The sequence below is a fragment of the Strix aluco genome, chromosome 2, assembly GCF_031877795.1.
Source record: "Strix aluco isolate bStrAlu1 chromosome 2, bStrAlu1.hap1, whole genome shotgun sequence".
Classification (NCBI taxonomy): Eukaryota; Metazoa; Chordata; class Aves; order Strigiformes; family Strigidae; genus Strix; species Strix aluco.
Genome location: NC_133932.1, coordinates 50575838 through 50601965, shown reverse-complemented (window position 1 = coordinate 50601965; position 26128 = coordinate 50575838). Strand labels below are relative to the sequence as shown.

General features: G+C 38.5%; 1 protein-coding gene across 6 annotated transcripts in view; it reads left to right on the top strand.

Annotated features, from left to right (window-relative positions):
* The window catches only part of CNKSR2 (connector enhancer of kinase suppressor of Ras 2), a 218505-nt gene that overhangs the window by 27239 nt on the left and 165138 nt on the right, over window positions 1–26128 (top strand). For all 6 annotated transcript variants that reach the window (XM_074814671.1, XM_074814669.1, XM_074814668.1 and 3 more), the window contains exons 2-3: window positions 8882–9045; window positions 20697–20899. In XM_074814671.1, the coding sequence (XP_074670772.1) occupies window positions 8882–9045; window positions 20697–20899 (367 nt within the window). The remainder of the gene's footprint in view (window positions 1–8881; window positions 9046–20696; window positions 20900–26128) is intronic.

Below are 26128 nucleotides of genomic sequence, written 5' to 3'. Positions count from 1 at the left end.
CAAATAGATGTTAGTTAATGGTGTTTAGAACCCTATTTTTATAATGTTGATTGAAAAATGCCTGTGTGCTAAGATAGTTGCAATGTATTCTAGTTTACATGTGATAATTGGAGCAGAAATGTAGTACTTTGAGGAAGAAGTTAAACATTGATTGGACCCAGGAACACTTCACTTTCCTGAGGTACTCTGCAAAGTGGAGTACATGTGAAAAGTGTGAAGGAGAATGACTGTGAGAGTGTGAAAACTAAATGAAACAGAGTAGAAATAAAAGTAGCTGTTGAGGGGTCTGCCTTTATTAGCTAGCCAGCTTGAAGCCAACTTCAATTTCATGGAGAAAGAGCAGTTTATCAAGCATCTTGGGTCAGGTCCATGTCTCCTTGTATATTGCTTTTGTACAGACTCTAGCATCATGGGGTGCTGAATAAGACTAGACTGGCTTGATTCTTGTGTATTATAGAAATATATTTTTACATGTAAAGTGACAATTCCACTTTCTCCTCTTGCTTTTTGCAAAGTTTTGATGGTACATTCCATGTCCTCGAAAGCTGCTTCAAAAATCAGGAGGGCATAGACTTAAGTAGGAAAAAACTTGAGACAATAATGGCATTTCCTCTTTGCAGTTTTAGGGGGGTGTTTCATTGAGTGTTTATAGTCTTATAATCTTGGTAATGCTTGGAGAATTTATTGGCAAACTTCTGGTTTTGGTAGAATACAATATTTAAACAAACACCACCACCTCCACCCCCACTTAGGCTATCTGGTCTTTGTTCAGAATACAAGTAGAATTCCTTGGGGCAGGGGGTGGGACATGGGGATGGGGAGAAAAGAAAAATAAAAAAAAGACAAAAACCCATTACAGTTCAGATATTTCCAGTTTATCTCTAGATGCCTCCCAAATCGTGCTGAACTTCTAACCCTGAGCTTAAAATTTGTCGTTTTCTACGCTGAAGTATGAAAGTAAATGCACACTTTCTCATCACATCCCCATTGTGGCTGCCCTAGTCCCCTGCAGTTGGGTGTAGTAGTGTTTAACAGGACTAAATGGATGCATTCATTTGATTAGCTTCATTTGGGGGATTCCTGATATTTAATGATGCTGTGGGTTGTTTGGCTCCTCTCCCTTCCACTAGCAAAGAAATTTCCGCTGCCATTATCAGCCACACTAACTTTTTAGCACACTTCAGCATTTCTCGTGTGCAAAGGCCACAGCTGTAGTTGAACAATGTGGTTGTTGTAATCCAATAATGAGTCCTAAATATAACAATAATTACAACCTCTTACATTGAGAACAATATTGATAATCAGGGATACTAATCCTTGAATTTCATAGAAATGGAGCTCAACACTGGTTGTTGCAGTGTTATCCATGTTTAAGATTTCAAATACTTTGCAAAACTTGTATGTGCTTGTGTAAAGATTTGGCTTTGCTATACAGATGGGCATAATGGGAACAAAAAGCACCCAGAGAAATATGAATGATTACATTTATCAACAGCTAAACAGAACACTTTAGATATTATTCTTGTAATTAACAAGTCTAACTTGTCATAATAAGCCCTGATTATAAGTAGTCTAACAGCAAGGACTGATTTTATTGAAAATATGTCCTATTAGACACTGCACCCAGTTCAGTCTTGTGTGTCTTTAAATCATACTTGCAGTTAGTCTACATGCATACTTTCCGTCTCTCTGTCTCCTTTTTTAAATTTCATTTTCTTTTTTCAAGAAAACCCTTTTAAAATGTGGTCAGTGTGAAATTCTTTGTAAAGTAGAGCTGTTGATGAGCTGTGTATGATCCACTCAGTCTTGATGTTTCTGCAATTTTCTGAGGAACAAAATTGCCATTTATTGCCAACATGGATCTGGGTCTCGTATGAGTTTGTGATCATGAAAAGATAGGGTATCTGTAGGCACAGAAACAGCAGACACATCAGAGTTAGATTCCTCAAACAGGATAAGATTTTTAATTACAGAATTCATAGTTACTTGAGACAGTACTTCTTTCACATCAAACTTCTATTTCAACCCACTGCTGTCGCAAATACACTGATTCTGAACCTTGTCATAATGCCATCTCCTCGTCCACTGCTGGCTTTTCCTTTGACCTACCACAGGCCCTTCTTCTGGCAAGGACCTTAAAAAGAACAGAGCAACATGCAAGGTCTAAAATATACTTCTATTTCAATTCCTCATTTTGCAGATCTCTTCAGGAGCCCAGTGTGATACCTTCCTTATTTACCTCACTGCTGTACACAGTACCTCTGGTCTAGTAGCCAGGGTCTCAGCATTTATAATACCTTCAGGAGAGGCTGAATTTGGATTATGTTGCTGCTTCTCATGTTTGCATCTTGTCTTTTGAGTTCTTCATTCTACAAACTTAACATGCTTTTCTGTATGTAGTAGTATATATCCAGTGGATACCAGGTGGGGTTTTTAATGTATTGTGTTTCTCTTTCATTGTCTAAAAATAGAGGTTTTAGTTAGCAGTACCTCTCAGCTAATGTTTTGACTACAAACAGTTGAAGGTTCCTAGAGAAAAAAAAATACATCTACCCTAAACTGCACATGGAAAACACTTAATCTTATACTGTATTCTATGAATGTGCATGTTCTGCTTGAAGGAATCATTATTTGGATAGTCTCAGTAATTTTAATGTTTATTTTACTGTTTTTGAAATTTTCTTTGACTCAGATATGTGTGGAAAGGGAGAGGGAGTGAGAGATAGAATAATTCTATAGAGTGAATGACAAAAACATTTTACAGTAGAGGGCTTTTGCCTGAAATTGCAGATAACCAGTGAGCAAAGTGATTGTCCTGCTCTTTTGCAAATACTGCTATAATCCAGACAGTTGGCAATTCTTTTTTACATTAATCCTGTACCCATTCATAAATCTGGTCCTGCAATTAATTTTTTCTCCCCAGTTTTAAATACATTGTAATTTTTTCCCAGTCCATAATGAAAGCAGCTTCTGGTGTTTCTTTTGCCATCCTACCTGCACTGCTCCTCTGGGATGGGGCATTACTTTTTTGTGGCTGTTCTGTCCACAGTAGGCATTTGCCATATACTGCTCTTAAAACATTCTGTTCTTTGCTCCATCTTTTGGCACTGATTACTGTGACATCTGTTTGTCACATAGGAAGCCCAGGAGGTGCTGAAGACCCCGAAGCAGTGAGCATCCCTTACATGAGCACCCCTTATGTGGGCAGAGGAAAATTATCTTTGCCTCTCAGGTGGGGAAGCGGCTGGCTTGGCTTGCTCCCCATTTTTGTGGTGACATTCAGACTGAGGGACATGGAGAGTTTCCAAATGCCCATCTCCTGTGTACAGATTGTGGGGAAACCTGGCTTTTCCTAGTCTTCTCATGCTCTGGTTCTCTGAGGGAGGAAACATGAGTGTGTACCCCAAATAGGAGCTGCTGTGATGGGGAGAATTGCCCACCCTGGGCTACCTGCAGTGTCTGTGCCCAGGAGCACTCTCTGGTTGAGGTGGAAGAGAGGTAGAAGTTTTCTGGTTGGTTGTCTTGCTCTTTGACGTAAGCAAACCTTGTGTTTTTGTATAATTAAAGAGAATAGGCTAGTAGCCTACCAGGTCTGGATTAATAAAGCCTAGGTGCAAATGCGTAAGTCATAGCACAGTATTTTAACTTATCGGGAACTCAGTTGAACATTTAAGCTTGAAATACATGTAGACTCATGCAGTTTCAAGGGTGGTTAGTTCTTAAGAAAGTTGGATTAAATTTAATGCATATTTAATGGTGGGCTGGGAGAAAACAACTGTGATTTTTTTTTTTTCTGAGCATTTAATGTTTTAGTGGTCCCTTTCATTGTGCTAGTTTAAGTAAAAATGTTGGAAAAATAATAGTTTACAATCTGAAAAGGCATTGGATAATGCTATGTAAATGCTCAACTTATATTAAACTCTAGTTTAAGGGGTTTTTTTAATGACTTGTTAAATTCTGTACTACAGTCCATTGCTTGAATTTGTACTTGTTCAGGCGTAAAACTCATGGAATTCAGGTAGGGCATACTTTTTCTGTTCAGATTGAAAGATGAATTTGTTTGCCTTATATTTAAATAAAAAAAAAAGGCCCAAACCTGTCATTTATTTTTTAAGAAAGCTGTGTGTCTTTCCCTCCTGTGCAAAATTATTCCATGTGTTTTCTGTATGTTATTGCTTTTCAGTAAATGCTGGGTTTACAGAAAAAGGACTTGCCAAGGGAAGTTGTCAGTTTGCATCCTCATTCTGATTTACCAGGAGAACATAAAAATATACTCCCTTGTCAAAGTTTCAGGTATGATAGTTAAATCTGTAATGTTCATCATCTTTCCCTTAACACCTAACTGAAAAGAAGGCTGATAAGGACACAAGCTCTGTTATTTTCACTGTAGTTTTCCAATTTTAAGGAAAAATTCCTTTGCCACCAATTTGGGGAAGAATATTCTGCCACTGTTTTTAGAACTGTATCTTCTCATGTATATCTGAGCAGCTGATTACAAATTTTAGTTCAGATCTAGCCATAGAAAAAGTCTATTTTAATACTTTTTAGTCTCTTAGAGGTGGGAGGAAAGACTGAGCTGCTTTCAGAGGAGGAGCAGACAGTGAGATCAGAACCTCAGGATCTATTTCATGGAAGGGGTCATTTGACTGAATTACCACAGATCCGCATAACCTGTTCTGACACTGAATTACAGGGTGGTTTGTCGCTTTTCTTGTTTCAAAAGATAACCTGTTACACAATCAAAATAAGACAATACCTCAGAGAGATCATGAAGTTGTGTTATTAGTTAGGAGATTGCAAGCATGAAGATTTCCCTGGAGGGTAGCGCTGCATCTTGCAATCTTATTCCAGAAAATCATATGAGTTAAAAAATGAAATTAAACATTTCTTGATCAGTTTCTACTGTGCTGTTGTAATAAAAGGAATTCATTGCATAGAAATCTGCCCGATTGCACATCTGTCAGCCATTAAAGATGGTTAATGATTTGATGAACTCTGACTTGGCCCACACAAGGCAGAACTCAGTGATGGAGCAGGAGAAAAAACCCAGTTCCAGTATGTTTTACTTGCAAGATAAACTTTTTTAGAGAAGTTTTTTTAGATGTTAAAAGCACTGACTCATCTGAGCAGTTACTTTGGGAGAAGCTTTCTTTACTTTTTCTATTGTTTTTTATTTGTTTAGTCTCACAGACGAGGTAGAGCTTGCTTTAAACGTAATGGAAAAAGTTGCTCCTTTTCTGTTAATGCACAGAGTAGTCCGTATGTGTACATAACACCTCAGGGGTATGCAAGCTGACAAAGATGTGCGATGTATTAATTTAACATCTTAAATGCTCTTCTAGGCCCCAATCAAACTGGCCAGGTAATGAGTGTATAGCAGGATCTGGACAGCATTGCAAGACTCTTTGGTTGATTAAGCTCAGGTGGAAAGCATGTGGGGCAGGGGAGTGCTTCTTAAGTAGTTAGCGCCTTTGGAGGTCTGTGTTATTTCTGGAGCACAGGATGAGGAGTCATTCAAGAGAAGAGAAAAAAAAAGTTATATAGTGTTTCCTTAAAGAGTAGGTCTAAAAGAAAGAGGAGTACCATCACATGGTTTTATTTCAGACTCTCTTTATTATTGGAACATCTGTGCCTTTACAAATACCCCAAAAATCTTGGGGTTATTTTGGGTGAGCAGCAGAGTTGCTGAATATGAGACTGTTACTTGTGTATTGACATCACAAAACCTGTTTGATATGCTATGGGGCCTTACTCATCCAGAATATAACAACAAACCTGATTTTTGGGCAGAGGCCACTGTTCTCTAAATATCCAGGCCTGCTAGATGCTTGGCAACCTTAATCGCACCCATGGCCAGGAACAGGGAATAGTACATCAAACTGAGTTATGTGCTGGGATTCCTGTGGTATGTGGGTTGTGTGACATCCTGTGGTATGAGGGCATCTGGGGGTAGAAGTGGAGCAGACCTTGACAACTAGAAAAGTTTCTTACTACATTGAGGTTGAGTGGATTCTGGACTTGAAGGAATATCGTAAAAGACAGAGTGCTCATAAGAAACAGTGCTTTCCCTGTTAGCTTCCAGGGTGTCTCCATGGACCCCAGGCACCTGATGTTTTTTGGTACATCTTGTCCTGTCCCAAGTTAAATGGCATTATCAGCCAGGAACGCCTGTTCCCTGCAGTTCCCCTCCTGTTGATCTGAATGCAGCAGCAGCTGGCCAGCTGCTGGCAAACAGGGCTTTCTGCTGTGGCTCTGGGGACAAAAGGTGTGGGTGAGGAATGCTGACGGCCTTTTTGTAGTATTATTATTTCCTATCTGTGCACAGTTTTGTTTACAAAAAGCATAGCTGCTCTTTAATTAAGAAATAGAATGACAGAAATAAATTACTTTAAAAGGATGTTCTATTTAGGGAATGAGGGGAAGTAATTGTGGCAAGCTATACTGAAAATGTCATGCAATCTATGGTTAAATTATTTTGTTCTTTTCTGTCTGTAGTTTTTACGAAATCGGTGAGTCAAGCAATTGTCAGTAATATTTTTGTTGTCTTAAATTTTTTTTCTTACCCTATATGAACTACATGCATCCATCTAGATTACATCTGAATGACAAAAATACATAGATAGCAGGAGGAGGAAGAGTAATGGCTTTATTTAGAATTAACTGTCAGTAAGTGTTTATTAAGTGCATCTGTCATGTCTTATTCTGGATTTGTGTTGCTAGTCTCTTAGCTGGGAATTCATTTTTTTTTTGATACCTGATGACGTTGAATATTTTAATGTTATTCTCATTCAGCAGTCTGTGTAAGCAGTGTGGGACTTGAGTTCAGGAATATCAGAAGTACTTACTGCCTTCTTTTTTAGTAATTTTGAAAAGCACATCTATGGCCTATTTTTAATACATTTTTAGATGAAATGTTTTATGTGTTGTCAAGAATATTCAATTTCTTTCAAAAAATAAATGCCATTATACATGGGACTGTGCTTGTAAAACAGCTCATGCAATAAATATATCAGATGGAAAACCTGGGAGGGCTTTGGGAGAAAATACGTACAAATATGGGTAAATCAAGAAGGCTCACGTCAGATAACTCAAGATAATGGTATCTTTTGTGTGAACAAATAAAAGTGGAGTCAGGATGATTTGAGAAAAATTATTTCCTTTTGCAACCTAACTTGAAATGTTTAAATGAATTCTTATAGCACTTGGACTTGGTAAATGGCCTTACTCTCAGGTGTCAGGCAGAGAAGAATACCTGATTTGTATTACTCCTTGTCTGTTTGCTAATAATGAGCATTGCCTAGCATGTAAGAGAGAGACACCAGCATTTGGATGAACTGATGGCTCCCATTGAAATGCCTTGGGAATATGCAGGACTCATGCTCTTTGACATGTTCTGAAGCAATGGTATCTAAGAAAGAGAGAAATTAAGATCTTCCCCTTGTACATCACACTGACTGTGAATGTGTTGTGGTGTTTTACAATGGAACATTACTTTTGATTAACAAGCAGTTCTAAGGCCAAAGGCAGAGTATTCATTATTTAAGTACAAAGGCAAAAAATTTCAGAAATACAGTGGGGCACCCCACTGCAGCAAGTTGTGTTGCTTTGACCTTAGTGAGTGTTCCTGTCTTCTTTTGTGTGCGTATGTGTGCGCATTTTATGGATCAGTCTTGGTGGTTCTGATAATTCAGTTCCCCTTACTGTAGGGGAATGAAACTTAGGAGGATAAAAGCTTTAGTAGATCATTCCTTTTATGGAAAGTTTAACCATTTGTATTTTCTTTGTTGGAGAATTAGGGAACAATTTTTAGCCCCTCACAAGCCAGTCAAGCACATTTGAGAACCAGGATATGTGGCAAGATGCGATACCTGGTCAGTCCTGTATCACCATTTTTGTTCTCTGTTAATATGTTGTAATAGAGTACATGACTGATTTGAGCAACTATTTGATTTGAAAGGGAAATGAATGGAAGGCATAGCTCCAAATGCTTGATTAACCTAAACCATTAAGTGGCTTTGTTTTGGAGGCAGGAAATCAAGTAGCAGGCTCTGGAAGAACGTGGTCAGAGGCTGCTGGAATTGGAGACCTGCTCCTGTGTCTTGGGCCTGGAGTATTTGATTTACAGCATGTTTGCATGTGGTTTAATTTTGGTGTGTGAATTCTAGAAGTTAAAGGCACAACAGGGCTGTTTCTGCTCCCCAATGACTCTGTTCTGGGGAGCGCACCCAGGTCTTGATTTTAGTGGCTTTTCGTGCTCAGTAAGCTTTTGTGTGCCCTGAGTGACTTCATGCAGTTTCTGAACTGCGGTACGTTGAGCCGGATCTGCTGCTACAGTTGGGGCACTGACAGCTAGTCACTCCTGGATGTATGGTGTTAAGCATTGTCACACTCTCATTATTCTCTTATAATTTGGCTCTGGCACAAATGCTTTCCTTTGTTTCCAGTCTCTTACAGTGCTGTGATAATTAACAGCATCTGTTGATATGCTGCACCCAGAGAAGGATGCAAGTCTTCCTCCCTTCCACTGTTCCCTCTTCTTCTCTCCCCTCCCAGATGTAATGGAGGCATTGCTAACATACCTGTTATCAGGGGCTGCCAGACAGGCATTCATAGCGTAGTATACTACAAGAATTCAAGGCTCTGTTTGGGGTTCAGGAGCGCTTTGGTATCATCCACAGATGAAAAAGCTGTGGCTGCCATAGCTCTCCAAATCTTAAGATTTCTGGGTAGCATTAATTTTTTTGTAATGTTGAAATACCTCTTTTAAAGATAGGGCAAGTATCTCTGTGGGCTTGAGGAGGTTCAAGCCCATTTTTACTTCCTGTGGCAGTACAAAATGTTTCTAACTTTTGTCTTCCCTTCTTCTGTCCTGTTTCTGCAGGTCTTGATGATTGCCTGCAGCAATATATAAAGAACTTTGAGAGAGAGAAGATTAGTGGTGACCAGCTACTACGCATTACTCATCAAGAACTGGAAGATCTTGGAGTCACACGAATTGGCCATCAGGAGCTCATCTTGGAAGCAGTAGACTTGCTCTGTGCACTGGTAAACTTCTTGGGGCAGAATGGGGCGGGAGTGAACAGCGTTTGCATATTCACAGTTTGCGTGTTCAAATTTCTAGTCCTAAAGGCTAAGTAGTTCAAGAAACTCCTGGCATATAATGTATGAACAATTTAGTATTTTAAACCAGAGGCAATGTAAAGAGCAATATCCACTGATAGGATGGTGCTTGTTAAGTAAATTGGTATCAGAGATTTAAGGCTTGCACATCTGTCTTCATAGAAGAAAAGCTTATCTGAACTCACAAAAGAACTAGACTGGGTTTGGTTTGGAATGTAAAACAGTTATATATGTGAATGCAGTATTTGAGTGCCGGTTGCCCTTTACGAACAAAATATCCTGATATTAACTATGTCATTTTTCACTGATCCTTTCATGCAAATTACGTTTTAGATGATTATTCGAGCTTGCTGAAACATAGCTGCTTGTATTTCACAGTAGAAAGGATTAAGTACTGAAATTATGTGTAAATAATATGTACATCTTTGATGGAGCATACAGAGGGATTTTGGTAATGGCCTTTTCAGTTCAGGTCGTGTCATGCGTAACTGGGATTATCCCCTCAGTGAGGGATGTGGTACTGACTTCACCCTTCTTACAAACTTCTTGTGTGCTTGTAAAGATTACTGATAGATTGGGCACACTGTCTGCATTCCCCACTGTAGGAAGGATTGTGAACAGCTCTATTAAGATGTACTTGACTGCCTAAAGTGGTGTTTTGTGGATTTTTAATGCATACTACTTTTCCAAACCTCAAAAGCAGCTTTAAGAAAGCTGAATCCCAGTAGAGGCAATCAAAGATGGTAGGCTGGAAGGCCTTCAGAAGGGCTTGTGGATTCTCAGTATGCAGCAGCTTTTTCTGAATATCCTGTTGTTGCATTTTTGGGAGATAGATGTGAGGGATAATAAAAATAAGAGAGAAAAAAATATTAAAAATCACAAAAGAAAAAGTAGAAATGGGGAGAAAAGCTTTTCCATACAGGAAGACATTTGGTTTAAATACATCTTAGATTCTCTTAAGTACTTTTCTCATCAGACTGCAAAAGGAAGCAAGGAAGTAAATACTTTAATTAAACTGAGACAAAATCTAAGTTAGGGTGAACACTGATGACCATTCTTCCCAAGCACACAAGGAGACAGGTTGTGGCTCTTTCAAAAATAACCTGTTTTCACAGAAAAAACCTTGTTTATTAGCTGAAATTTCTTTTTTTCCTCAGTATGTAATTACAGATGTTATCTTTAGACGAATAAACACAACTTGTCTTTGTAGCTCCCTTACCTTACATAAAAGTGTGTGGAATTAAGTTGAATATAAAATAAGGAATTTGTAGCGAAGGCTAATGCTGCGTCCTTAATTCATGCAGCAAGTCTCTACCTTCCTGGTCCTTGTTGCACATATAGTGTTGTCTGCTTTTCTGAGTTCATCTTAGAAAAATCTTCATCACTGAAACACAATAGCATGCATTCAGATCACAGCTTCTAATTTAAGCTGAGGTTTTTGCAGTCTCACAATTGGCTCCTGATGGCTCCTCAGGGATACAAAATGTGATTGTTATATTGATTTTAGTGGACTTAATTTGAATTTATTGTTCACCAATCAGATAAACCTCTTAGGAAGTTTAATTCAGAGACAATCCTTTTGGCTATACTGTCCTATACTTACAGGCTTTCCTTTTTTTGTTGCATCAGTAAGTATCTGCCCTGGTTAGTACTTGCCCATTCTTCTGATTAGCCTCTAATATTGACTGTATTGCTTAGGAGGACTTTAGTTCTATGACTCTCCAACATAGGATAACTGCTAGTGCAGGTAGTCATTGTGCAAGGTTTTTCTAACGAAAATTATCTGATTATTTTTTATGTTTCATGGGAGTTTGATAGAGGTTTCATGGTAGAATTTGGCATGGGTTACAAGTGAATGATCCAACTGAGTTAACATCTGTTTGGATGCTGGAGATGAGTGGCATGATGAGGTACAGAACATGATGGGGGACAGAACCACTTCCCACTGTTCATTCCTGCTCCCACTCTACAGGAGAGAGTTTTCAAGGACAGAATTGCTGTCAATGAGGAGAGCTTCTACAGTGTTGATAGCTGATGTGTTTCAAGAGCTGCTTTCTTCCTGCCCCCCTTACAAACACTGTTTTGGGGTAAACTTGTACTTGCAGTTTCTGCCCTGTCAGCTGAGGATACGGCAAATGGCAAACCAGTTGCTTGTGTTGCATGTCTATAGTTCACGGGATAACGTTTTCTTCCTGGAGGAAAGTGGAGAGCCTGAACAAGCATATTTGGCTGGTATGGAGAGAGCATGTGACCTCCTTAACCCAGGTGGACGCTATTGAATGGCCCAAAATAGACAAACTGCTTGTCATAATAATAGTTGGGAACCAGTTATGATTGATAGCACTATTTAAAGGATGTTCTTTATTGATTTTTGACAGAAGGTGGGTGGGTGGCTATGGTCTCTCACAGTATTCCCCTCCTGTCATAGCAAGATATGGCTCCTCCCGTGTTTGTTAGCTATCAAAGAACAAATGGTGGCCTGTGCTACCCATCTTAGTAGAGTCTCTCTTGGCTGCCAACCTGCCATACTGTGCTCTTGACAGAAAAGCAAGCATCCTGGGGGTGAGATTCACAGGTTTTCTTTTCCTGTGGTGCTTCAGAGAAGGAGAGATAAAGATTTTGCCCAGCTGCTGCTGCTGTTACAGGTCACGCTCTCTGATAATGGTGGGGGCGTACATACCGCATGCCATCAATGAAGCTGAACGTGCTCCAGGAGAGAGCGGGCAATGTAACTAATGTGGTTTGTCTCTTCCCTCTTTCCTTCAGTCTGTGAAGGTTGGAGGGAGCATGTTCAATAGATTATCTTGCCTCAGTGCAGTTTTGTGTTTTATAAAATCTGTATGTCAGAAAGGGCAAGATAAATGAAATGTTCTCTGTGCTTAAAAGAAGGAAGTAGTGAGGTCTGTGATGGTATTCCGTTGCTGCTAAGAGTTTGTGGCGTGGTTTTCGATCGGTCCTTGAGAAACACCATGATGGATATATGCCTGTAGAGTTGTTCTATTTCCAGCAAGGCATGTATCTTTTCCTTCCCTTTCTGTTCAGACTGGGACATGAAACAGAGATCACACTGATGGCACCAACAGGTAGATTCCTGCTTGATGTGGACGTGCATGTTTATTCATTCATACTGACAAAATCTTGAAAAATAATTGACATCTCAAAACTGTTTGAAAAGTGGTAAACTAAGAAACTGCATGTCCAGCTCTAGAGATACAGGAGAAACTGTACGGAGTTAAGTACCACAATATTTTTTCTCCAGGCTACTCCCAGGTAATAAAACACATACTTTTTCATCGGTTATAAAAATTACCACCCAGATCTAGCCTGAGCATGATCCTTTTCAGTATGTGTGTAGCGGTGAATCTAGTCTGAGATTGCTTTACATTTTCATCAGGAAACAAAGGTGTAGCAGACCTTTATCCACACATAAGATGTGATGAGCCTTGTTTCTTTGATGGTTGCTTTAAGAACTGGATGTGAGTGAACAATGCCAACAGAAACCAAATTGAGGAAAGGTGGAGGTGATGCTTATGAAAAGAGAAATGCATACTGAAGAACAGATTACTTAGATAATGCCATCAGATCACTGTATCAGTCTTCAGGTTTGGAGTGCATCTGGAGGTCTTGTAGCTCCTGAAAATACCTAACTGTGCCGCAGAAAGCAAAGAAGTGCAGGTAATTATTTTTTCATCATCTATTTGTCAGGAGATGGAATTTCATTTATCAAAACTAGGTATGACCATATTTTGCTGAGTGTCCATGGACTCTAAATTTTATGTCTCCTTGATATCATATTTTTCCCAGAAAATGCTACCCTTTGCTTCACTGCCTGGAGAATACAAAGACTGAAGACTGCACAGCCAAAGATTTCTTCTTCCATCTTTAAGAAAATGATCTAGTCACCTGACATACCACCACAGGATTGCATGAGGATTTTTTTTTTTGCTTCACTCTAAAATAGCCTGTAAATTTTGTTTAGATTTATATTTTGCTTTTATATTTATATCAGATTTTGTTAATCTAATGAAGATTAAATTAGTTTCATTTGATTTTAAACATTTTCAAATATTTATTAAAAGGAGAATTTAAAGTGAGAAGCAATTTTTTCTGGGAAGATAAGAATATTTAGAAAACTAGACAAATAACATTTGGATGCTTTAAAGTTTTCCATAAAAGAAGAATTTAGTAAAGTCCCCATGAATTTGCAAAATACTTCTTCAGGGAATCTGAATTTGAGTAGAATAGAGTTTGGTTGAAAAACAAAACAAAACAGTTTTTGCTTTGTAGAGCATACTGGTTTCATGCTAGTTATTTAAATCTGCTATGGCTGCACAGGAATTTATTATACACTGTATATTTGAATCTCTAAAGCTAGAAGATTGCAGCAGATGAAATGGCATTATTATTTGGCAGAGAGAACATTGGTGTGCACCAGCAGTATGAAATTACTTATTTACCACTAACACAAAACATTTACTTGCAAATGAATGTAAAAAATAGACCTACTTTACCCATGAATGATTCGATTCCTCTTAAGAATTATGCCTTTTTCTTAATTTCATCTTCTTGCCAGTTCTTACACAGAAATCCTTTCCTTTGCCCTTATCACTAGTCAGATCTTAACGCTACTTTTGTCAGTAATAGTGAATATTATACTTAATTACTGTAGTGCTAAATGAGGAAGACTTCATTTCAGAATGGAGATTTGTATGTACTGGAGTTGGGATTTACTGTTAATATTCTGCATGCTCAAAGCAGAAAAATTACTTACCCTTTTTACTGTTGCCCTTTGCAAGTTCAAGTTAAAGTTCTGCTTATATATCATCTGCCTTCCTGTCTTCAGCCTGAGCTAACTTAACTGCAGAGAAGGAAATCCTGAAGTACATCACCAGATCAATAAAACTGAGAAGTTAAAGTGTTGATGATAGCTCATATAGATCACGTTCAAAATGTTTGTTGCTGTTGTTAGTAAATCTTTTAAACAGGACTGCAGTAAACCCTGTGGCATGCCAAAGGCAGTAAATATGTTTGTATGTAAAGGGTGAATGTCCTTCCTCCCACCTCAAGAATCAGTTATGGATCCGAGATACTTTTCTTAGTTGCTTTTGTCTTCGGACTATTTGGAGTTTTGAGCAGGTACAAAATACAAGCCCTGATTCATGGAGTCGTAGCAAGGTTTGGGTTGGAAGCAACCCTTATAGATCCAACCCCCTAGTTAAAAGCAGACTAGATAAAAACATAAATTGTTTTAAAGAGGTTGTGTGTTCATAACAATCTACTCTTTTTTTTTTTTTTTGAAACTGCTGATTAGCTGTTTAAGACTTAGTGAAATGCATGTAACTGAATATGTAAGTGGTAGTTTCAATTCTAGAGAAATAAGAGCACTTGGCTAACTAGGGACAAAATTACATGAGAAAGAAAAACAAAAAAATAATGAGCACTTGGTCTTGCAGTCTGCTGATTGAACAAGAGTTAAGAATAATAGTTTATATAATTGCTCTATTAGTGCTGCAAAGCATGACCAGGGCTTGGCTTTTTGATGTGTTGCTTGATTGTGCTGTAGAAAAAGAAGGGCATTTTTCAGGAAAGAGGATGATAATGATGATGATTATGAATATTTCCTGGGTTCTGTAAGGCAGTAAGTATCATGCACCTGAGTTTTTTCTGACTGTAAACATTTAGGACAAATATTTATACTCTTTGAAACCATTTGCTGTTTAATCAGTATATGTTTAATAATTGCAGTAAATGATAAGTGCCATTTGAGCTATCTGACTTTTTCTTCCTTATCTACTTATTCTGTTTATGAAACAAACGTGTAAGGATCATGTGTTGTGCACTTCTAAATTACCCCATATGTCAGTGCTATTTGAAGGAGAGATAACCTTAGTGTTGGCATTTCGTGACGCTGGAAGAAGGGTTGTTAGAAATATATGTTGTAGGCAGATCTGATGAGGTATAAAGTTACATAAGGCACCTTCCATATGACAAGCTGTGTTCTCAGTTGCTCGCAACTTTGGGCTGGTAAGCTATCTGCCTCATTCTTTGTGGGATGTGTTCAGCCAAATGTTTTGGAGAATAAGGTTCAGATGCATTTTGTTCATTTTTAAAAACAACTTTGGAGACAAAGGTTGGAATTTTTCTTGGCAAATTTTTGGCTGCCCCAAATTTTGAGGTGTGGTTTTAAAATAGCTGCCACATGCCTTGGTGTCCATGTGATGCAGTTTTGATTATTCATTTAAAAACTAAAACTGTTTACAGGTTGCTTGTCTAAAAGCAATAAATAATACATACAGAAATGATGCTCAAGAATTAAATATGGAAGATGAAAGCACTGAAAAATAGTGAGGAGCAGAATTAAGCTTGCCTGAGGTTATCTTAAGTCCATTTCTTAGCAGTCATATGCTATTCTTACCTAAAACTCCTGCATTCAGTCTGTGAATAAGTGGAAAAAGACTTTTTAAGAAGTTGCATTAGAGAGTCTTATGATTTCATCCTTGTGATTGTTATCCACATTACTGAGAGATATCAGGCATAACTGAGAAGTTATGTTTCTTTACACATTATTATACACTGCATATAATTTATTACACAGTACAGCTATCTAGACTATAATATTTGTCTTTTTAAAAGGTTGGCCTTTTTTTCCTTCTTTAAAAAATAATGTTTGTGTGTGTGATGGCAAACATTTGCCAAAGAAAAATAAACCTTTACCTTCTGTAGTTTATACAGTCATGGTTGCCTTCTCCAGAGGGGCAGAAGAAATTAATCCATGTAAGCACTGCTATGTGCTCTGCCTGCCTGGAGAAACTGTTTTTAATTTCCTTTTGCCTCCAAGCACCAGTGTTACAGTAGTATCTACAGTTCCCATCTTGTGTCTCTTCAGTAAGAGTTAGCAGTGGTCGCTGCAAGCCTTTTGCTCTACATGGTTTCCAGCAGCTTTCTGGGCTGAAGAGAAGAAACAGTTATTTAGGGAGGTAGGCAGAGGGACCATATGCTCATTTCCCTATCTTGGATTATTGTTTGTAGGAGTCAAACAATGTCATTGAACTTGATGTGGCCTTTGTGCTTAGAGATGTAGAGGCATTTGTGGTTGTATAAAAGTTGTGATCAAGACATCTGTTCTAAGGTATTTCTGGATTTGTTAATGGGACTGTGGCTATGTCTGTATTGCATATTGCGGTGTGTTTAGATCCAGACTTCTTTTGGTATCTGAGCTTGGCTTTTTTAGTTAGCTGCGATGTCTTTGCATTTGCAATGGACAGCATAAAAATACCCTGAACCAAAGGTCTCAGCAGCTTCTAGACACCCTGTCTGAGCCTGCAGACATAGTTAGCACTGTATGAGTTAGGAAGACTTTAGTTTTTAACCCGTGCTAGCAGTGTGAGATGCACTTCCCTGCCAGCAAAGGTTAAGTGAATTTAACACAGGAAAGGTATGAAATGAGCTCTGATTTTTTTTTTTCTTATTTTTTTTTTTTTAATTGCTGAAAGGGGAGGGGGGGACACGACTAATGAACATTAATGAAGGTAATCCAAGAAAATTGCGCTTTACTTCCGAAGTTTGGTTTCTGAACTCTCTTCTGACCCTGTGGTGCTGGTGCAAGGGTGGGCTGACAGAAGGACTAGGCTGTCTTGCCTCACCAAAAAAAAATCAAAACTCATCAGTGGTGATTAGAACTGCTACTTGTCAGCCTGTGAAGAAAAGAGCTACAATTTATCACTCACACTGTCATGTGAAGCCACAGAAAAGTAATTAGCAGGTAAAATGTCTATTAATAGCTTCCACCACCTTTAGTTTGAACACCCGCTGACAAGCTATTACTCTGTGTAGCTTAGCTTCATCAAGTTCTTGTTTTGTGATTGCCAGAATAGACTGCATTAGAGCAGTTTCTGTTGAGGTGGGGTGTCTCTGAAGACTCTTGCTCCATGGCCTCTTGTTGAGAAAGCGGATGCATAGACTTGCTTCACTTCTCATAATCTCTACAAGCATGCAGAGATTTCTTTGTGGTTCTTTCAGTGACTGTGAATTTATTTTGGCTAATGAAAGCATAACTTGTGTTAGTGCTGGCTAAATGTGGAGTAGGGGAAAACAAAAGAATTGTCTCCTTTGCCTGCAATTATCTTCTTACGGTGCTTGAAAATAAGCGCACTGCATTTCTAAGAAAACCATATTGTTAATAGTATATTATTGCATATAAAGTATGATTAAACTTAGCAGTTACTATTTGAGCAAGCTTTTTTCCAAGATTAGAACATGAAACGTTTTGTTCATTTTTAATGTAGGACAGAAATATTAGTGATAAACAAAGTGGAGATTTTGTTAGCTTGGCTGCTGTTTTAGGATCCTTCTACTTGAAGGCTTCAATAAACACAGCTGCCCAAAAATATATTCTGCCTGAAATGTATCTCTGCATTTTCCATCCCTGGCTTTATCTGTCTCATATTACAGGTGGAGGCTTTACTAAAATCAGTGCCATTCATCATGTAAGACTGAATTTTATATGTAGCTTAGGCGTTACATTTGTCCCTCATTTTTTTTATGTTAAAGAACACACACACATTTGATGAATATGTGTGAAAATAGACTTTATATCTGTTAACACTGTCTCTTCCTTTTCACATATCTGACAGTGAAAAAAGACATCTGAAAAAGTGTGTCTGTGGGTGGCCGTCACTTGAAATGTTAACAAGAGGCCACTAAGCTTTTATAGGAGGTGATTTTTCTAAAGAAGCATATACATAAGTGCAGCCTATTTTCCTGTTGTAGAATAAATTTTTGAGTATCATTTTGCTCGGTCCGCAGTGTTCAACATTGCAGGTATTCTTTTTGCTGGTGCTTTACCTTCTGGTGGGACTGGAGGCCTGTACATTGCCTGTCAGGGTTCCCGCTGTGGTGGGCACAGCACACAGTGCAGGCTGGTACCCAGCACCTGCCTCTCTGAGCGTGTGAGGTAAGAGACAAGATGACGAAGTGGTGTATGGGGAAAGAGAGGGAGGTGAAATCATTTGGCATTGTCGAGGAGGAGCATTGGAATCCAGCCTGGACCTCAGTGAGGTCTCCCCCAGCCATGGGCCCTGTGCACAGCCTGGCTGGGGAGGCGAGCAGGTTGCCTGGGCCTGGCCGGCCCCTTCCCCGTGCCCACCCCCACCTTAGTTTACCTCATGGGGTTTGAAGGCCAGCGTGGTATTTGGATAATTGCACTCAGCTTCTTAGGAACAGCCCCCTGACTTAAGAAGTTAAACATTTCAGTGTGTCAGAAAGAAGGAAACCCTGTGAGGAACCCTGTGGCCAGCCTGCGGTTTCCAGTTGTTCCACCCATGTTTGGGGGAGGTGAGCACCATGTTGTGTGGGTGTTGTGGGGTGGTGGGGCTTTGGTTTGGCTGATCTGTAACACATTTTGTGTAATATATATCTTTCATCGAGAATATCTATCAGTTGTTTCTTCCCCAGTTAATTTTGCCAAAATGGGCTAGATGCTCAAGAAGCAAGATGAAATAAGAACAAACCTGGTACTTTTTTCCAACTCACTCCTACCCAGTCCTTAATCACCATTGTGCTCTCTCAGCCACAGCAACCACAGAAAACTGCAGTAAAACCAAATTTATTTTTATCTGATGTTTATCTCTTTTAACTTGGACTGATTTAATAAGTTATTAGTTATAAGCAGTTTAGCTGCATAATAAAGTATGTTTTACTTTTCCACCGCAATTTGTTGTTTTCAGCTTGTAATTTTTTATTTATAGCCCAACTCTATCTGTTGTATAATTGCTATTGAAAATTTACATGGTGGAAAAGTCACTGCCCAAACATACAATTTGTCTAATTGGGAACTGAACAGGGGATGGCGCCTGTGCAGAAATTGTGCAGTTGAGAAACATGCCTGCAAAATCTTCCTTGCCCAAAATAGGGATGTTCACAGAAGTTACAGTAGTGGTTTTTAAAGCGCAACCTTAACGTATGGTCATTTACCCCTTAAGCCAAATCCCAGCGTGCATCCTCTGCTGAAGAAAGATGGCTGATGTTTTAGTGACTCCCTCGCAAAGCGTGTTCAGTTTACAAGCGTGAAGAGGGGCTGACTAGGAGGTGGCAGACAAGCAATGTGCTGAAGTCTCTCCTTTCCGTGATGATCTCCCATTTGCTTGGGAGTGGACATTGTGGGAGTGCTGGGGGCTCACCAGGGCTAGCTTCAGTGTGATGTTCCTGAAGTCCCTGTGTAATTAAAGAGGAATGAAGTTCATTTATTAGATGGTTTGGATTAGGAGCATGACAACGGCTGTAAGTAATCACACCATACACCCCACCATTTCCTATAGAAAAAAGACTTAAGGTAAATAAGCTTCAGTGGTCTTAGATTAACATTGGCAAGTATATCTCTTCTCCCATCTCTTGTGAACAGATTAGCATGGGGACCAAACTGGGGGCCTGGGAGGAGAGCTGGAAAGGACAGGGAGGGTCACTGGGTGGTAGATTTTTGTGTGCAGCTGAGGGGCTTTTTGCATGCTACTTTATCATCATTTGTGGTAGGAAATGGTCCACTTTTGATAGTAAGTAGCCCTTTCCATCATCAACTGAACAAGTTGTGATGATTATGACCCCATGTTATAACCCTGTGATGTGGTTAAGGTGAGGAGCATCTTCTGAAGTCCCATCTTTCTCTTACAGGAATAATAAGCTCAAGCCTATGCAATTGCTTGTTCCTTTACAAAGGCAAAAGAAGATCTCTTTCGAAATAACTCTATTATTGTTTGCATTTGTGAGGAAAACAAATCTAGAAATAAAAAATCACTGATGGTACTATATTATATTGTAATTGAACATTAAATTAGGGCATTCTCTAGTGCTGTTGCAGCAACATTTGTATATATGAAGGATTTTCAAGTACCATTTGTTAATATTTCTGCATAATTATTTCTGTCTGCTGCACAGCTGAGGAATGCAATTTAAGTTTAAGGGATTGACTCTTAAATGGAAGCAAAGTTTACAACCTGACTTTAAAAGGGCAACATAGACATTGAGCAACGTAACACTGTGTCCTGTGGTCTATGATTCTGGTGGTCCTTTACTGCTAACAAGAATAAAAATAAGGTAATGAACATGCTTCCTTCACTGAAACCAACAAAAGCAATCTGGTGTCACACTGTGTCCATACTGCATACTTCTGCTAGTTGCAAGCCCTCTTGCCTAACATGATCTTAGGAGTCGATGTGAGTACAGACATGAGGGACTGATCCCTAACCATCAGATCTACTGAGAGAACCATCTGATCTACTGAGAGTGATGCACTGCTTCAAAAATCAATCTTCCAGACTAGGTTTTTTCTTCATTTTGAAATGTTTTCCTCAGTGGGCTTAAAACCAGCTAAAAGATCACTCATAATTTTGCTCTTTTGTTCTATTTTTATGCACTTTAGAAACAGAACATGCCATACATTTAAAAACTAATGAGTGGGTGTATTCTACCTTAATTATGAGGAATGGTTAAGTTTTGAAGCAGAAGAGCAGTCTTGCTGTTCTCAGTACTTTGTGTTCAGCTGCAAACCTAACTTTCTTTTCTTTGTCCTTTTTTCAATGCAGAACTATGGTTTGGAAACAGAAAATCTGAAAACCCTTTCTCACAAACTGAATGCATCTGCCAAAAATCTGCAGAATTTCATCACTGGGAGGAGGAGGAGTGGTCACTATGATGGAAGGACCAGCCGCAAATTACCAAATGATTTTCTGACATCGGTAGTGGATCTGATTGGAGCAGCTAAAAGTCTGCTGGCTTGGTTGGACAGGTAAAATCTCCCAAATGTGTCACAGGTAACCAGATCATGCACACGCACAAACCCCAACTTCTTTACAAAATGTAATGTAGACATTGAAATGGAAGCAGAATTAATTTACAAACTCTGAGAGGATGTTTTTAGCAATTTTTTCTTGTTAAGTCAGTGTGCAATTCAGATAGCATTTCAGTACAATACTTCTAAATGCGCTTCAACCCTACACATATTTGGAAATACAATATAGCAACAGGATGACATCTTTAGGTTATATATGTATTTTACTATTAATATAGAACAACACTTTGACCTGCGTAACTCGGATTCATTGCTCTGATAATACCAAATTCACAAAACTGTGATTGTGCTTTTCATTATATAGGTGTCAATATACACTTCCAGTGTGTGCGTGCTTGTGTGTGTGTGTAAACATGCATGTTGCATTTTAGGTTTTTTAAATGGCAGTGAAATACCTCTGAAACTGTAGATGCAATTGGACCTGTCTTACACTTGTACCTCTATTACCTAGAAAGTATGTGGGACCAGGACTTAAGTGCTCGCCTTTACTATATCTGTAGTGGTATTTTTTTAATGGTAACAAGAGCAATATGCAGATATTTAAGATGATCATTTAAACTCCTGAAGTGGTTGAAATTAGTCTATCTGTATGTCTTTATAAAATGCATCACAGTGCATTTTTATCAGCAAAAATAAAATGCTTATCTTGATTTAAAGGTGTATTTTACTTTGTATCCAGAGGCTGAAGTTTTGTTCAGACTATCCCTGATCCCTGTGTAATTCTTAGAATACAACAGAATTATTTGGATTTACTGCTGTGGGTTTTGTTGTGTTTCATTTTCTTGAGGAAAACTGGCTCTGTCCCATAAATGATTTCTATATGAAAGGTTTAGGGGAGGCATGAATTTTTTTCCATTTCTTAAGCTGAACTGCAAACTCTTTCTTTTGTTCAATAGATTGCAGCTACCACTGCTTCTTCTTTTCTCCTCCCTTTCTAGCCTTTCCCCAAGTTTCAAAACCAGGTTACCTAAAGTTGGGCTCCTACATTTCTATTTAGTTGTTTAACATTAGATGTGCAGAGAGGCAATACAATCTCGTGGAAAGAATTTAGTACTGAGACTTGAAAAATTGGAAATATATTTTTAGCTCTGCCTCTAGCCTGTTGTTACTTGGAAGACCTGTAGGCTTCACTTTTTCTCCCTGCAAATAATTTTTGGCAGAGAACAGCATATCGTTCTGGGCTTTAAAACAGAAGGAAAAGTAGAAAGCCATGTTCTTTTACATAGGCAGATCAGTGTTTGCCACTTCTTTCTATTTAGAAATCACCTTGATTGTTAAAGACTGTTAGTTACAAAGTTGAGATTTTTTTTTCTTTTTTTGCATAAAATAGTCTAGTATTAAAAACTAAACTTTCACAGATATATACATTTAATACATTGAAAACCAGCATGTTTTTGGCATCTTAATATGAATTCAGTAGTTGAATTTCAGGAAAAAAGTAGTTGATGCTAGGAAAAATCTTCATCTGAACGCTAATGTGTCACTGTAGTACTGCGCACTGCAAATTATTCAATTTTAGTATTAAAAGACAAATCCAATCTGTAAAATTTGTTGGTAACTCAGAAGTATGTTAAGAATCACGTCTGAGTAAAAATATGTTTATAAAGGCAGCTATATTTCATTTGTCAGAGATAATTCTGTTAGCAGGTTTTAGTGTTGGTGGGGGAAGATCTCTAAAATAATTCCTAAAAACATGCATATCTACTCCCAATAAAGTCCAAATGACTTTTGTGTTTATCTGAAATAATTGCTGATCAGACCCAGAAGTTCCAAGAAGTTAAAAATGAGGGCAGCCATGGTGGTAGCCCACTTTTAGCAATGCCATCTTTAGTGTCCAAATAAGGCTTCCTAGAAGTGATATTTTAATTTCCTTCAGATTTCTGGGAAAGTCCTTTTGAAGATCTGTGTAACTTAAACACCTGATTCTGGCAAATGTTTTCTGTAACATTTTAGACTTTCCTGATTTATGAGCGTGTGGGTATTTTGGTTAGGTTTATTCTTCCTTCTTTGTGAAGCCCCCAAATTAGGATGAAGGCAGGCCAAGGACTTCATTTTTCTCAGGAAGTGGGAACATCTGGAGATCAATAGGATTCTGCTTATTATATTCCTTCTAAGAAGCTATTGGGGCCACTAGGGGGAGATAGAAAGATTTTAAAAATAAAGTATTTAAAGTCAGGAACATGGATTTAATTTTATTCTGCACAGCTGTTACTATTAAATCTGGGCCCCAAATCTTAGGTTTTTGGTTGGTTTCTAACACCAGTTCCATCTCTGGGGTGCGAGACAGGGGAGAGCAAACCATTAGGAGGAATAAAGTGGCTATCAGGGTTATCCACCCCATTGTAAGATCCATACTAGGCTGCCCCTATGCAGTGTTTTTCAGGCATTCTGGAAAAAGCAGCTAGCAGCAGCTCCAACTTGCATAGAAATGCAATGATGTGGTTTTTATGTGTAGGAGTGGTGATGACTCCATACAACTTGTGCTTCACTTGCTGCTCTAGCAAGCTCTCTTTTTACAATGTTTCTGTAGGACACTTACAGTCTGTAAGGACCTTGTTAGGCCAGGCACAGTTATCAGAGCAGTGTGAGAATCGTGATTTGCTGAGTTTCATTGTGGCTCTTGCAGTGCCACTGTGCAGGGCCAATCTAAGGATGCTCTTTGTTCCAGTCCTACTTCCAGATGTCTGTCAGAGATTGAATTTTACTGAAAATTAGGCTAACTCTTATTGCCAGGCTTTAAAAATCTTCTCGTTTAATTTCATTTAGGAACTGGAAAACTTAGTAAATTCTAGACATTTTCAAAAGAAGTTGGCTGATGATTTTGAGGAGCATGAAATAGATCTCCAATAATGCCCTATAAAGAAACTGTCATCACACAAACAGATTATGTTCTTAAACTTTTTAGGCTAATTTTAAGTTCCTGTTGCTTTCTCCACCCACAAGATCTATCCTTTCCTCCAGAAGACTTTAAAAAAATGTTTTAGCTTAATAATGTTTTATTTTATATTCTTTCCCTAAACTTCAAATTCTTCCAAGCCAATTTGCTGATGAGATTGGTGCTTTCTTGAAAAACTGAGAGTCTTTTGTGAAAGTATGGTGCATTTTCGCTTAACACTTTATGCTGCTCTTAGGCTGATGGAAAACCACACTTTAGGCTATAGCAACAAACTACTTACCTGATGTTCAAAGCAACTTGCCATCAAAATGTCTTCAGCAATACTTCTCAGGAATTAGAGAATAATATATACAGTCATCCAGGTATTCTAGACTTCCAGTTAGATTATTGGTGTTCTTTTCAGTCTTTATTCCTGTAATTCATGAAAGTTGTATTCTTTATAATAGTAATATATGCCATCTTTCTGAATACTCCTTCTCTGATGTGTCAGGTTCCTGGAAATTCTTCTGCCTTTTATATGGCTGATGCACTCCATCCTGGGGAGTAATTTTTAAAAACTGTATAATTAAAGTAGGATTACTGTTTTGACTTCACTACTGTGGATCCACAACATGAATGCATTGCAATTTTGTGGCATAAAGCTATCTCTAACCTCATAAAAGTATTTTTTTCTGTACAGTAGTATGTCTGGTAGTATCTGCATATTGAATTGAAAATTAAATTAGACATACTTATTTCTGTTCTCCCCACGTAAGGTTTTGTTCTTACAGCACACATTAACAGTCCACCTGAAAACCAGTTTTACAAAGTGTTGCTTTGTGTGTGGATGTGTCAGTGTTCACTGCCTCTCTGAGATTTCTGAATTAAACATACATCATCCATCCATGACTCTCTTGATCTAAAAGCACCATGAACACCTGGAGGATTTTAAGAATCAAACTATTTTTTCATCTTTAACAAAATTATGTTAGGGTTTTACCATGTTACTTGCATCTTATGTGACAACAGTAAAAAGTTCCGCCAGTTTTTGTCCAGAGGCAAATATGAACTGAAAAGCAATGACATCATAGGGATCACAGAAAATTCTTCTGAGCTCCAAGTTTAGAGCATTTAGCAACGCTCTTACTAACTTTATCTCTGGGTAAGACAGAGCCAGCTCTTGTACTGTAGATGTATCTCATTCCTTTTCTACTAATTTGCTACTACCTATTGGCGGTACTACTGAAATTGTGATAAGTACTGGGTGAAGAGTGCTCAGATTCATGCAACACTTTTTCTCCCAAAACTTACAAACCATCTGACAGACAGACAGAACATTGTAGTTTCATCAGAATTTGGCACATCGGTGAGTGTTGAGTTTGTCTCCTAATGAGTCAGAGGCTGCTGCAAAGTGAAGGCAACCTTGGGAACAAAAGCATCTTTTACAAATCCTTTAAGCACTCCATTTTCCCCCTTCAGGTCCCACTGCACATCATATGTTTTTCTTTCATGGGACAGCTAGATTTAACAGGTAGAGCTCATTAATATAGTCTTAGCTGGGAAGAACTGTAATGCTCTTTGTGGAAGAGGAAGGATCCTGAGGGAGCCTGACCTGGGGTGACATTTGGTGGCAGCTGCATGAGCTCTGTCTCTTCCCATCTTGTCTCCTTGCTCTGTCAGCACACAGCTTGTTTGCATCCCTTGCTTCTGCTGGTGCCATCTTCTATGTTGCTCTTGGTTTGATATGTTGTCTTCATTCACCTTCACCACACTTCTGTCTTCTTTGCCAACCAAACACCCTGGAAATCTGTATTTCCTGCTGACTGCACTAAGCAAGAAAAATTTCTTAGTTGTGCTTCTGGGCTTCCTGCTCGTGCCTATTCTGTAATGCTTGGGCTGTGTTATCTGAAGCAAGGACTCCTCATACCATATATTTTGTGCAACATCAAGAGGAATGTTTTGGATCTTAGCAAATAGTGACAATATCTGTATAAACTATAAATGCAGATTTAGAGAATAGGAGTGAGGAAAGGATGGATATTCTTAGGGCTTTAATTGAGTCTTCATTAAAGACACAACAAAATGTAGTAGTTTATTTTTCAATTAAGAATTTAAGAAAATATAATCAACTTCCCATGAGATAATTACTACAACATTTTGTGTCTGTTGTTGTGTCACAGATTTTAATGGTCATGAATTAGGATTTGTCAGGGAACACTGGATTTTCTTAGTGTACTCTTTGACTGAGCCATCTGTGTGGGCACTGATTCAATATGTCTTTCACAACTCTC